The sequence below is a fragment of the Plasmodium vinckei genome (assembly GCF_900681995.1).
Source record: "Plasmodium vinckei vinckei genome assembly, chromosome: PVVCY_11".
In the NCBI taxonomy this organism is placed as follows: Eukaryota; Apicomplexa; class Aconoidasida; order Haemosporida; family Plasmodiidae; genus Plasmodium; species Plasmodium vinckei.
Genome location: NC_051303.1, coordinates 1,516,041 through 1,530,202, shown reverse-complemented (window position 1 = coordinate 1,530,202; position 14,162 = coordinate 1,516,041). Strand labels below are relative to the sequence as shown.

Sequence of the window (14,162 nt, the reverse complement as noted above, 5' to 3'; positions counted from 1 at the left end):
AATTCTGTTTATTTTAATTATTTGTTTATTTTTGTAATTTTTGAAAGACGGAAATTAGATAAGGTTACTGAGGAAATGCAGGAGGAGTAGGCACAGGTGTGGGAATTTCCTTTTCCTCTTCTTTTGGTTTATTTGAAACTCCTAAAATATTTTTTATTTTTAAAAAGGAGTTATCTTTTTTATCATCAGATTCAACAAATAAGTCTTGACTTAAAGTTTTTTTATAAATTTTATTTTTTATATTTTTTATAAAAGGAAGAGGAGTACTACTACTACTACTTCGTCCAGCACTATTCCCAGATGAATTTAAATCATTAGTTTTGTTAATTTTTTCAATTTTACTATTTAAATTGTAACCACTAAGAGTTTTGGTAAGAGTATTTAAAGAGCTATTAAAAAATATATCTTCTTTATTACTCTCATTATTATTATATGGTTCCCTATAACTATTACGCTCACTATATCGATGATAATCACCTAACATATAATTATTATTATTTATATTTCTTCGATCATAATCATTATATATATTAGGAATATTATCATAAGTTCTATATCGGTTAGGTAAGTCGTATTTATTAAATTTACTCATATGCTGCTCATAATTATTATATTCAAATTTGGGATTATGCATATGATATCTATTATGGGAATTATAATTATTCAAATTTTTTTCCATCTCATAAAAATAATTCATTCTATCCTGGGCTTCTATAAAGAAGTTATCGTCAATTGGGAGTTTTTCTCTTTGTGTGTTCAAGTACTGAAAAAAAAAAAAAAAAAAATTATATGAAAAATTTACAAAATATATAATATGCATAAACAATGTTTTATAAAAGCTTAAGAAAGCTGTGGCATTACCATATCTTTAAGGGGGTCTTTCAATTTGACAGAGACCGAATTCATCAAACTAAAATAGCAAAGTAAAAGTTCCAAGTCTTTTCTTGCATCTAGCAATACTTTATTTGTCTTATTTTCTAAAACTATATCAAAACCCTTTTTAATATATTCATTATATTTTAAATAGTCTGTTTTTACACCATTTAATTTAGATTCATTTCTAATAATTTTTTCTAAATGTTTTTGATTAGGAGCATTTACTAATTGTAATTTTTTTATTTTTTTTTCATAATGCTCTATTGATGCTCCTAATTCTTTTTTTTTTAAACATAAATTTTGCATTTTTTTTATTTTTTCAAGTGTCTCATTAGTTACAGATTTAGCATTAACTATATGATTTGTCATTTGTTCTCTTACATCAGTGAACGTATTTAAAATATGAGATATATGCTGTACAATTCCTAAGTTTATATCATTTTCAAAAAAGGACATTAAACATCGGTTTAAGTCACTTATCATAATATTTATATTTTTAATCACACTCTCTAATCTTTCTAAATATAATAATGAGTGTGAAAAATATGTGTTCAATGCATTTAGCTGTTTTTTTTCAACAAAAAATTCATCATCCTCCTTCAAGGTGTCCATAGATCTTCGGAACTGCAATTATTCGACAAAAATGAAAAAACATTTATTATGTACATCAATCATGGAATCATTTTTTTTCCCTATTTTTTTTTCCTGTTTTTCTTACCTTATGGACAAACGCCTTCATGTTATTCATTGTGATTAGACTTTATGTTGAACTTCATTTAAATTGTTATATAAAAAACATTGCATTATATTCATATTAATTTACAAATTTTAAATTAATTACTTTTTAACATTGGAATGATTTAATAAAATTATTTACTCTTTTGAATAAAAAAAGGAAACATTGTAAAATTACAATTTCAAATCCCAATCAATTTTTAATTTCTTTATGTTCAATATATGTCGTAAAGGAAAATAAGCGAAATGTCGAAGTCTTAAAAAAAAAAAAATAAATAAATCATGGAAAAAATAGTAAAAATCATGGAAAAATAGTAAAAATCATGGAAAAATAGTAAAAATCATGGAAAAATAGTAAAAATTATTAACGATAAAATTATGGGTAAAAAAATAGCCAATGAATTATTATCGTATTTTAAATCGTTCGAAATGGCAAAACTATAATTCGGTAAAAAAAAAATTCATACATTTAAGTGACAAAATTAATTCTAAAAAATATATAAATATATTTTCTTCTTTAGTGTGATCGAAATTTCTAAATACACAGTTTGTGTATATAAAATCGTATGGAAAATAAACTAAAAAAAATATCCCTAAAATGGATATATTTTTACATATATATATTTATTTACCTATTATTCATTTTTATATTTTCCGATAAATGAAATTATACACAATTTGTTACCCCTTTATATAATAATAATGGATTTTTTTTTACAACATAATTAAAGTGTTAAGAATAATTTTATTATTTTCTAATTCTATTTAATCAATTTGTAGCCATACACAATTAAAAAAAATTACTGTGTACTCTTAAAATGTGAAAAAAGCAAAAAAACAAAACAAATGTCTCTTTTTTATTTTATAATCCCAAAATATTATGCAATAAGTAACCATTTTTTCTTTCTTTTTTTGAAAACCTTATCAAACTTATATCCTTCTATACAAGTTTATATAAAATTCATAAAAAAAAACATAAAATAACAATGTCTTACAATACCAACAACATATATAACACATATCATCTTTACATTGTTATCTTTTTATTTGTTTGGTTTGTACAAAAAAAGGGAAAATACACACAGCTAGCTTTTTTTTTATTATTTTTTTAAATACATTTTAACCTTAACATTTTTTTTTTTTTTTTTTTTGGTCATAAACTAGCGAATTGTTCATAATTTTTTAAACTACTGAATTGGAAAATAGTATAAATTATATAAATTGTAGAAATCATAGAAATAATTAAGAAAAAGCTTACATATTTTAAATGTAAAATAGTTCATAATTATATCAAATGCAGTATCCCCTTTTTTTGTCACAACATATATATTATGATGAAGGAAAGTTCTCCTTGGTTTTTTTTATTAGCCTTTTCATAGATTACCTTAAAACACCAAATTAATTATTCATATATCTGTCTCTTTATTATCCTCTTATTCTAAAGGCAATTTTACAAAATAATTTTCCTTAATGTAAAATATAAAAAAGCAAATTATGCATGCATATAATATATAATGTTCCATTTTTATTATTTCATTTCCCTTTTAAAAGTATATATATACCAGATCAATATAAAAAATTAGAAATATAATGATAGCAATTAAAAAAATACAATAAAAGGGTATACTAAAAAAAAAATGCACGTCGTAATATGTATATAAATTGGGGCATTCTTGCAACGTAGCTATAATAATAAATGTTATTACATATAAATTATTATATATATTTTATATATATTTTATATATATTTTATATATATTTTATATGCTATTTTGAGGACAATGCATTATTAATTTTTCCATAAATATTTATGCGTATATTTACTTATTCAATTCTATACAAAAAAAATAAATATATGGAATTTTATCAATTATATATTTTGATGATTATTCAATTAAAAATATTTAAAAAAATAGCCATCAATAATTATTATATATACGTGATAAATATTATATTTTTTTTTATTTTTTTTTTGTTGATTAATTTATATATATTAACCCATTTATTATTCAAATTGTAAATTATATCATGCTTCATATAAATTTAAATGAATATTTAATATAAATTAATTTCCATCTCTTTTTATATTTTCATTTTCTCATTTTGCATTTTTGTGAGTATTTGTATATTGCTTTATTTTAATTTCAATATGTATTAAATGGACTGTTTTTTTTTTTTTCGACAATATATAAATATATTTAGATAAATAATTGTTATTATGCGAATAAATTTATAAACAATTATAACACACATATTATGTACATATAATTAATTCTTCTTTAATTATTACTCATTTTATGTTATCCTTTATGTTTTATTAAAGTGCTCTTTATTATGCATAAATGCACATTTTATGTAGCTATATCCAGCCATTTAAATATATGGATTATATAACATAATAGAAGACCATATGTATTATTTACTATAGACAGCAGCTCATACATTTAAGTGAAGAAAACTTATATTAATAGAAAAATCGCGAGTATAATTCCTATATATTAACACGTTTTATATTATATACGCTCATTTATGTATATCTTTTTACCTCTTGAAAAAATGCAAATTGGGAACCGATCAAAGAGTATCAACACAAAATTATTACCTTATTATGCTTCCAAATTGATTTGAAGCATTGTTAATTGATATTAGTGTGTGTATATATGTACAAACCTCCACACACACATATATATATATACATGCATATATACGTATTATATATTCCCCCTTTCTACTAGCACTATCATAGCATAAAATATAATATATACAAGTTTTCGAAATTTATCAAGGTCGAAAATATATATATAATTTGTCTATATTTTTCCGATTAAATAATTTAAAATAGAGATGGAAAATTTAGATAATCATTATAATAAAAAATATGAATATCTAAAAAATAATTATGATAATATATATGATGAAAATAAAAATGTATGTAATGAACCAACAATGAATTATAATTATAATAACGAGATGAATAATTATTCAAATGTGAATTCTCAGTACTATGACCAAAATAATGAAAAAGTCAAATTAATTAATAATCACAGTAATGGAAATATAAATGGATATAGAAGTAATAATGGATATGGTAATTCAATATATAATAACCCTGACCATGAATGTATAGAAACGGGCTACCACTTTGACGACAAATACAACAATGATAGAGATATAGAAAATGATATTATGATGGGTTCGGATGATTTAACTAGGTCAAGAAGAAGAGATACAAAAGCAAAAGCACAAGCTGCATTAAAAGCATTATTTATTATTATTGGATTTATTTTTGTAGTATATCTTCTAACAAAATTTCAATCATTTATTAATATAGTCAATGAAGTTATACAATGGGTTGGAAAACAAGGATCATGGAGTATAGTATTATTTATATGTTTGTTTACTCTAATATCTCCGCTATTTATGTCTGTTGAAATTATGTGTGTAGGTGCAGGTTTAATATTTTCAGGAGTATATGGAAATTTATTGGGAACATTTGTAGCTATCTTTGCAGTTTTTACTGGCTACATTTTTGGAATGTCCATATGCTTTTTTGTTTCGAGATATTTATTACATGATTATATTTATAAAAAGTTACAAAATTATCCAATATATATAGCATTTGATCAAGCTATTAATGCTAATGGTCTATCCTTTGTGCTTTTAATTCGTATGTCTCCTATCCTACCAGCATCGGTGGTTAGTTATGTACTTGGTGTTACTTCTGTTAAGTATAAGGATTTTGCCATTGGGTCAATTTCAGCCTTACCAGGTAATGAACAAAAAAAAAAAACGAAGCCCACATTATGTCCCCTTTACCCTTGCAGTATTTATCTGAGTTTTCATGAAATAATTTTATTTTTTACAGGTATATGCTTATTTATATATATTGGAGTTTTGTTGCAAGATATATCAAATGTTTCAGGTAATACAAAATTAAGAACAAAACATTGAGATCCATATTTACATGCACACTTATTAGTCATATCATTTTATCCATTTTATTTTTTCTTTTGTAGAATTACACCACCATTGGGGAAATTTGATCATACTCCTTGTTGGGTTGGTCTTAGGAGTAATTGCCATTGCATATATATCAGTTGTAACAAAAAGAAGATTAAACAGTTTGAATATTATGAACCCTTCAATACCAAGGCTTGATGTTGATATCGAATAAAACTTTTTATATCCCCTCCCTCAAGTGGAATTCAATAAAAAATAGTTCATATTTTTATTTTATTTCATGTTAATTATAGTTTGAAGGTCGCACATATGTAATGTGCAGAATGACGTTTTACACATGTATATATTATATAGGCGTATATATATACATATACATGTATGTACGTGAAAATATTATGAATTAAGAAAAAAAATAGCTTGAAGTCTTATATTTCTAATGCACGCATTTGTATATTATATAAATTTATTTACGTTTTTTTTTTTTTTAAATTTTATTTTATGTTTTTTTTTTTACTTTTTGTGTTTTATTTTTTTAATTTTTTGTCTCATAAATTACTTATTTATATTCTCCGTAATCATCAGAATAACTATCATCTTTCGAAGGATCATTTTTGTAATATGATTTATTTGAATCATCAGTCAACTGATTTTTTGTTTTAGGGTTTTCACATGCTTTTTCATTTAGTATTATTTTTTCTCTAAAAATGGGAAAGTAAAACATACCACATAAAGTATGTATATGCATACATATTTTTTGGATAGGGTCATAACTCCACTTTAACAAGTTTTTGCTTATCGAATGAGCACTCATAATGTATTGTGCAATGAAATAATTAAAAAAATATAATAATGAATGTTAAGCAAATCTAAGCAAATGGTTTTGTGAGCATGTCATGTGGACATTTTTTACCTAATGTGGCTATACAACTCCTTTGTTAATATATTTTCATCATAATTAGTAAAGGTACTATTATATTCTTCTTTTTCACATGTATTATTGTCATTTTTCTTTTTTTCATTTAATAAAAAAAATATTTTATTTTTAAATTCTTCGTGGCCCTTTAAAATTATTTTACTTAACGACGATGCTAATTGAACTCCGTATATGTCTAGTGCCTGCCTTAGCTTGGGTGTTAAGTCGGAAAGGGCATAACCATATATATACATAATATGCATGAACAATACCAGCTACTATTTCATTATTTTCCTATTACCTGATAATCAGATATATTTTCAAATTCCTGTGGTAACTCTCTTTTTATATTATTATACAAATTAACTGAGCATTTTTTAATTAAGCTAGACAAGTATTCTCCTTCCTTTCGAGTGTATATGCATATGCCAAAAAAAAAAAAAAAAAAATTATGAAACCCCATTTTTATGCGTTCATTCATTGAGGAATATATTCACATTATGTATACAAACCTTTATGCAATTTTTGCTGAGGCTAACAAACGATATATCTCTTCCTCTCACGTCGATTCCCTGATAAAATACAAGCCATAGATATAAATTAGTGAGCTCTTTCATGTTTATATGGGTATATATATGTCTGCTGGTGGCGTTTCCTTACTATAATCATTATATTCCAGGTAGACTTCTCTGATCTATTTACTGGGAATATATTAGCTACCTGCAAATGAATTAAGCTATTAGTAGTAATAAAAATAATGATAAATAATGATAAAAAATGAACAATAGGAAACAAAATCAAACCAAATCAATACCTTACTGAGTTCATCAAAACAGTTTGGGATTGCCAATTCTTCAAGAGTCATCTCATCCCGATTTTCAGCCTATCCAAAAATGAAACCCAAACAAATGCATATTCAATTGGATTATATTTAACCAACAATATGCTTCAATATATAAGTATGTAGAATGAACATATTATAATTGCAAGCAAAATAATTATATTATTTATATTAGATTAGATTAGACAATATCTGACCGTGGGTAGTTCTATTCCGAATTGAGGTCCGTAATATTTCAGAAAATTTCTATTATTGAAAAATATATGGAATTATTATGTATATATAATAATTTTTTTAAGTTAAAAAATTTATTATATTTTTATATTTTTTTAATTACCTAAAATCAACTGTTATTGAACAGTCTGATGATGAAGCTCTCAAAAGAGGCATTGAATTGACGTATCGAATTAAAAAGAGAAACCCTATATTATGTCCATGTTCATATGGAATAATTTTTTCAGACTTTCTTACATTAACATACATATTAACATGATAATTATAAGAAGTTATAAAATCTTTTTTAAAGATCATATTTATAGAGTTGTCTGCTAACATACTTAATATATTCTCTTCACTAGTATCAGAATAACTAGAATATGTATATATAGATTGTTCACCATTTGGATTATGGATATATTTAACTGTTATATTTTTTTTCCATAATAAAAATAATTTAATATATGAATGTATTTTTTTATCACATATATAATTATTATTAATTTTTAAAATCACTGAAATTTCTATTGTCCATTCCCATTTATCATCAATATATTCTTTAAAATTTTGTACAAATGTATGATTTAAATTTTTATCTAATACTAATATAAAATCCCATATTTTATTTTTTTTTACTTTTATTTTTATATGTAAAAAACCATATGCAGTTTTAAAAGAATATAACAATATTGTCTTAAGTCCAATACCAAATTTTCCACTAGTTATACATTTTTCTTTTGATGTTAAAAACATTTCAGAAATATTTTCTAAATCTTTAACTTCGATACCTTCTCCATTATCTCTACATATTATTTCATAAAATGATGAATTACTACCATATTCCTTAATTTCTATTTCGATCTTTTTTTCTCTTATATCTTCTTCCTCAATATTTTCATCTCCTTTCTTATTACATAACGCATCAATTGAATTATCAAACAATTCCTTTACTGTCATAAATAGACAGTTTTCTTCATAAAAACCAGTAACCGATAAATTTTTTAAAAAAAAAGAGTATGTTGAATTGGAGTTTTTTTCCTCTAACTCATCCATTTTAGTTTTGAGATTATTAGCTGTTTTATTTTTTTTTTTTTTTTTTTTTTTTTTGGCTAGCTCAAATAAATTACACACACATAATAAAAGAAAAAATATACTGATTGTATTTTGGTTTTCGAATAAACATGATTAAACTTTTTGTCTAAAACATAAGAGATTATTTTGTGCCACTAAAAAATATGTGTACCTACTTATCATTGAATAACACATTTTTTCATCGCGTTATATATACCCTTTTATCAAATTAGCTTAAATACACATTTTAACAACATTTATTGGATTTAAAGATATTGAAAATTATGTAAATTAAATTTTGCCAATATAATATGTTCATTAAAATAGGAGCAGGAATAAGAATGAAAAAATTATGTGTTACAACTGTAATATAGATTAATTTTAAATTAAAAATTTCAAGTAATGTGGAAAAGGATGTTATATGCATTCCTTATGGTTTCAATAAAAGTTGGAGACCATAATTTTCTTAAATTTTTACCAACTTATAAAAAAATTGATATTTTACAAAATTTATAGTACACTATAATAAATATGGAAAAAGTTATCAAAAATGTTAGACCGCACAAATTGTAGAAAATGAGTGTATGTACACTGAATATATTATTTTCGGTTATGTGCTTTCAAAAAAAAAAAAAGAAAATATTTTACACACAAACCAATTAATGAGATTGTTAAATAATATAAACCTCTTAGATTGAAGTGTAAAACATTATTGTAACATATAAAAGAACAGGAAAAGTTATTTATAAAAACAATGCCATTCGAAAAGAATAATAAAATAGGGTACTTTAAAAAAATTATAAAATATATATTTTTTATTTTAATAGGAAAAAAAAAACATTTCATTAATGTACATGTTAACTTTGCTTGTAAACATGTGTAAAAAAGATACATACCTAAAAACTTCTTAGAAATATAAAAATAAAAAATTTGAGCTTGTATATTATTTAAATTATACTGATAGAGGAACAAATGGCATTTTTGTTATTTGTGCTTCCTCTAATTTATCCATACATTCAACTTTTACCATATTATTAACTGCTGAATGATTTGTATGTACATAACCCATAGCTATTGGTTTTTGTAGCATAGGAGAAAAACAGCTACTTGTTATATATCCAATATCATTTTCTTTATTTTTTTCATTTAAATATATTTTTGAATTTTCTTTTGGTATAATATTTGAATTAACAATAATTCCAACTCTTTTAATTTTTGTGCCATTTTTAATTTGATCTGAAATAATGTTAGCACCATTAAAATCTAATTCTTTTAATCTTCGATTTCCTAATACCCATTGATAATTAGCTTCAATTGGGGTATAATTTTCATTGATATCTTTTCCATATACTGAAAATCCACTTTCTAATCTTAAAGTATTTAAAACAGCTAGCCCACCAGGTTTAACTAGCGAATTATTAAGTATACATTCATATATTGCTTGTACATGTTTATTAGGTATAAGTATATCATAACCATCTTCACCTGTACATGTATATCTATTTAATAAACAATCATCTACATTATTTAATTTACATATATTACTAGACATAAAACTAAACTCATCAACATTTGTATCATCATTTATTAATTCATTCAATACATCAGTAGATTTACAACCTTGTAAAGATATAGAACTATGACTATTATATTCTTCAATTTTTACATCAAGTTTTTTATTTTCTAATAATTTATTATTTAAATATTTATATATCTTGTCTTTACATTGAATATTTAAATATACTAATAAATGTTCTGGTTTTAATATAATTACTATTTCATCTAATATACCTCCATTTTCATTTAATATAAAACTAATTCTACATTCATTTTCCCATAAACCTTTTATATCACTTCCAATATATTTCTCTAAAAATGTTATCTTATCTGCTCCACTTATTTTTAATATTGGTCTATATGTATAATCAAAAATTGAGCATTTAGATCTTGTATGTAAATGCGAAGTTATTAATGTGTCATCTTTATATTCATCCGGCAGATAAAAGCCGTTGAAAATTTTAAAAATTGCATTTTTCTTTTTATGGAGGTCATACAAAATTGTCTTTTTAATTTGTTCCTACAAAAAAATGAAGAAAAGTTTATAAGTTTGTATAATCAAGTAGATAACATATTTGGAAATGTATATGCAGTAGTGCCAATTTTCAAAAATAACAAACTTTTTTTATATTATTTATTTTTTTTTTAGCCTACCTTTGCTTTTGGCAATGATGAAAAGTAGCAAAAATTGGGAAACCTCTTTTTTGTATTTATAAATATATTTCTCATTATTTTTTAAGTCTACACCTTGGTCATTTCTTTTTAATTATTTTATTTATACAATATTATAGAGTTACAATTTTAATTTATTTTTTTATTTATGCATATTCAACTTTATACCAATCTATATGAAATTCATTATAAAACACAGATTAGCACATTTTATGCTAAATATTTTTTTTCAATACAGTTGGAAAATGCAATTTAGTTTTATTCCCATTTATATGTTATACTTTTTCAAAATAGTTTACTTAATTTTTTTTTCAAACTTTTTTTCAAACTTTTTTTCAAACTTTTTTTCGCATATTTTTTTCTCTTAATTGGCATTCTCGTGACCTATTTGATTTTTTATATGCCAATATAAATATGGTGATATATTACGTGATGAATTGCATACTTTAAATAAATAAAAAAAATTTCCATCCATTTTTTCCATCTATTTTTCCATTCATTTTCCGTAATTTTTGGCAATTTTTGGCAATTCATGAAAAGAAGGAGAATAAATATTTTTATTAGTCTACCTGTTTGTAGTAGCACAAAAAGCAAACGAATTTGATAATTAAAAAAATGATCATTAATATTTTTGCATATAATATATTATATTATTATGATTTGTAATTTTTCCTTTTTATACTTCATTTGATAATAACAATAATAAATAGTATGTTTTTGTAATATTTCTACATTATTCAATTTGTTTTTTTTTTTTAATATCTTCCTATTTTTTTCTATTTATAGTTTTGTATATAATATTGAATTGTTAGAGAAATTGGGTGAGTAGTTTATTCTTACTTTTTGTTATGACCCCATAATTACATATGCTTATTATGGTTAGTATTATTTGTAGTTCCATTACTTTATGATACACTTTGAAATATTATATAGACCTTCTTTTATGACACATAAGATATTGTCCCATTTCCTTGCTAACTAATGTATAATTATATATAGTATATCAACATATTAACTTCTTAAACTTTATGATGTTACCACGTTTATCGTATGGAAAATATGGAGGGTGTTGTGCATGCCTAGTTCTAGGATACTACTTAAAAGATATTTTAAATTGGATAGAGACAAACAATAAATATAGAGATTTATATGACAAGATTAAGGATGCATTATGTGAAAAGGGAGGAAAGATATTTCCTTATTTTCTTCGATTTTTAATGAAAGATAGTGATGTAAATAATATTGAGGAAAAGTTTTTTTACAAAAATTTTGATAAAGATGTTGTTGAAAAACATGGAAGATATATTAACATACAAGAAATAAATACAAATTCTTTAGAGGAAATATTTAAAACAAAAATTTTAATTATAGGAATAGGAGGATTAGGATCACCAATATGTTTTTATTTAAGTAAATTTGGATTTTCTGAAATTGGATTAGTAGATGGAGATATAGTAGAAAAATCAAACTTACATAGACAAATAATTCATAAAAAAAAAAATATAGGCTTAAATAAAGCTATATCAGCAAAATTGACTTTAAATGATTTTGATGAAAATTGTAATATAGTATGTTATCCATATTTTTTAGATAAAATAAAAGGATTAGAAATTATAAAACATTATGATATAATAATAGATTGTACAGATAATATAAGTACACGATTTTTAATAAATGATTTATGTCTTCTTTATAAAAAAAAATTAATATTTGGTAGTGCCTTAGGTTTATATGGACAATTAAATACATACAATTTAAATGATAACGATTCTAATTGTTACAGATGTTTAAAAAACTTTAATAATCATCAAGAAATGCAAAACTGTGATGAAAATGGAATACTATCAACAGTAACAGGAATTATTGGATTATTACAAGCTAATGAAGCAATAAAATTTTCTGCTAATCTAAAAGAAAAAATATTAAAACCATTTTTAAGTTATAATAGTTTTTCAAATAACAAACCTTTTGAAACAATTAATCTGAATTATAAAAATAAAAATTGTATATGCTCTATTTATAATCATGATGAATTATATAATTTTATTATGACCTGTGATTATTCAAATATTTCAAAAAATGAACAATGTACAAAAGTGGAAAATTCAAATGAAGATCATTATGATATAGATATTTATAATTTTGTTGATGTATTAAATAATAAATTATCTTTTTTTAATTTTACTCCTAATTATTTAGTAATATTAGATGTTAGGAAATATAATAATTCAAATGTATATGGTCTTAAAGATTCAATAAAATGGAGTTATGATGACATTATGGAAGTTACTCATTCTAATTCGTCTAATAATGCAGATAAAATTATTTACAATATTTTTGATAAACTACAAATTTTAGAACAAAAAGGAAAGATAGTTATTATTGTCATTTGCAGAAGAGGTAATGATTCATTAAAAATAACACAACTTTTTAATAATATTTTTTTGAAAAATGGAAATAATTCAAATTTATCGACTACCGACCAGAATACACAAAATGTCCATATGCAAGGAAAAGAAATTTTTGTATACAACATGAAGGGTGGATACCTTGAACTTCAAAAAAAAATGTTTAAAAATCTTCCTTTTCTATGAAAAAAGGGAGATTTACAAATATGGCTATATTTATACTTAGACAATAGTTATATTTTGTTTGTTTGCACTTGCAAAGTTGGCATATAAAATTTGTTTTCATTATTTTGTATAATATCACTACTGCTTGTTTTGTACGGAACATTAATTGTTTTTTGTCTTTTGTAAATTATTTGTATTTGAGATTAAGTTATTGATTGTGCTTCTATTTTTGTTTATACAATTTTTAATTCATTTTGAAAATACTACAAACTACAACAACTAATAAAAAGCAGAATATGCATATAATATATTTTCCCTCTATTTTGAAAAAATACAATATTTTTTAATTTAATTTTTTTTAATTTTAATTATTATTTTTTTTTTAAGAATAAAGCATAATTTTATTTATTCTCTCCTGCTCATGTACATTTTTTTTTATGTATGTTCTACTATCTTTTTGTTCTCCCTTTTTTTTCCAAGCATAAAAAAAAAAAAAAAAAAAAAAAAAATAATACTAAAAAAATAATAAAAAAAATAGTAAAAAAAATAGTGAAAAAACAAACAAAATAAATATTATTTTCCTAAGCATAAGCATTCCTCGATATGCCACTTTTCTACATTTTAATTTTATAAGTTTTCCAAATTAATTATTCATAGGATGGGATATTTTAAGAAAATAGCCATACAAAAAATAAACAAAAAAAATAAAGAAAAAACTACATAGTAGCCATTTGTATACCCTTTTTAT

General features: G+C 22.8%; 5 protein-coding genes across 5 annotated transcripts; 2 read left to right on the top strand and 3 right to left on the bottom strand.

The window, feature by feature from the left end:
* Window positions 1-64: 64 nt before the first annotated feature.
* On the bottom strand, window positions 65-1,624 carry PVVCY_1104270 (conserved Plasmodium protein, unknown function; the record flags this gene model as incomplete). The annotated part of the gene is made up of 3 exons (XM_008625953.1): window positions 65-763; window positions 862-1,500; window positions 1,595-1,624. 3 exons carry the CDS (start codon window positions 1,622-1,624, stop codon window positions 65-67), a joined length of 1,368 nt encoding a protein of 455 aa, XP_008624175.1.
* A 2,831-nt stretch (window positions 1,625-4,455) lies between these two features.
* On the top strand, window positions 4,456-5,785 carry PVVCY_1104260 (SNARE associated Golgi protein, putative; the record flags this gene model as incomplete). The annotated part of the gene is made up of 3 exons (XM_008625954.1): window positions 4,456-5,380; window positions 5,477-5,533; window positions 5,628-5,785. The coding sequence occupies 3 exons, from the start codon at window positions 4,456-4,458 to the stop codon at window positions 5,783-5,785; spliced, it is 1,140 nt and encodes a 379-aa protein (XP_008624176.1).
* Window positions 5,786-6,127: 342 nt separating this feature from the next.
* Window positions 6,128-8,594, bottom strand: PVVCY_1104250 (conserved Plasmodium protein, unknown function; the record flags this gene model as incomplete). Its single annotated transcript, XM_008625955.1, has 8 exons — window positions 6,128-6,269; window positions 6,482-6,696; window positions 6,786-6,890; window positions 6,997-7,056; window positions 7,145-7,204; window positions 7,299-7,367; window positions 7,523-7,571; window positions 7,663-8,594. 8 exons carry the CDS (start codon window positions 8,592-8,594, stop codon window positions 6,128-6,130), a joined length of 1,632 nt encoding a protein of 543 aa, XP_008624177.1.
* A 970-nt stretch (window positions 8,595-9,564) lies between these two features.
* On the bottom strand, window positions 9,565-10,898 carry PVVCY_1104240 (glycine cleavage system T protein, putative aminomethyltransferase, mitochondrial, putative; the record flags this gene model as incomplete). Its single annotated transcript, XM_008625956.1, has 2 exons — window positions 9,565-10,689; window positions 10,824-10,898. 2 exons carry the CDS (start codon window positions 10,896-10,898, stop codon window positions 9,565-9,567), a joined length of 1,200 nt encoding a protein of 399 aa, XP_008624178.1.
* Window positions 10,899-11,869: 971 nt separating this feature from the next.
* On the top strand, window positions 11,870-13,435 carry PVVCY_1104230 (ubiquitin-activating enzyme, putative; the record flags this gene model as incomplete). Its single annotated transcript, XM_008625957.1, has 1 exon — window positions 11,870-13,435. The coding sequence occupies one exon, from the start codon at window positions 11,870-11,872 to the stop codon at window positions 13,433-13,435; it is 1,566 nt and encodes a 521-aa protein (XP_008624179.1).
* Between the last annotated feature and the right edge of the window lie 727 nt (window positions 13,436-14,162).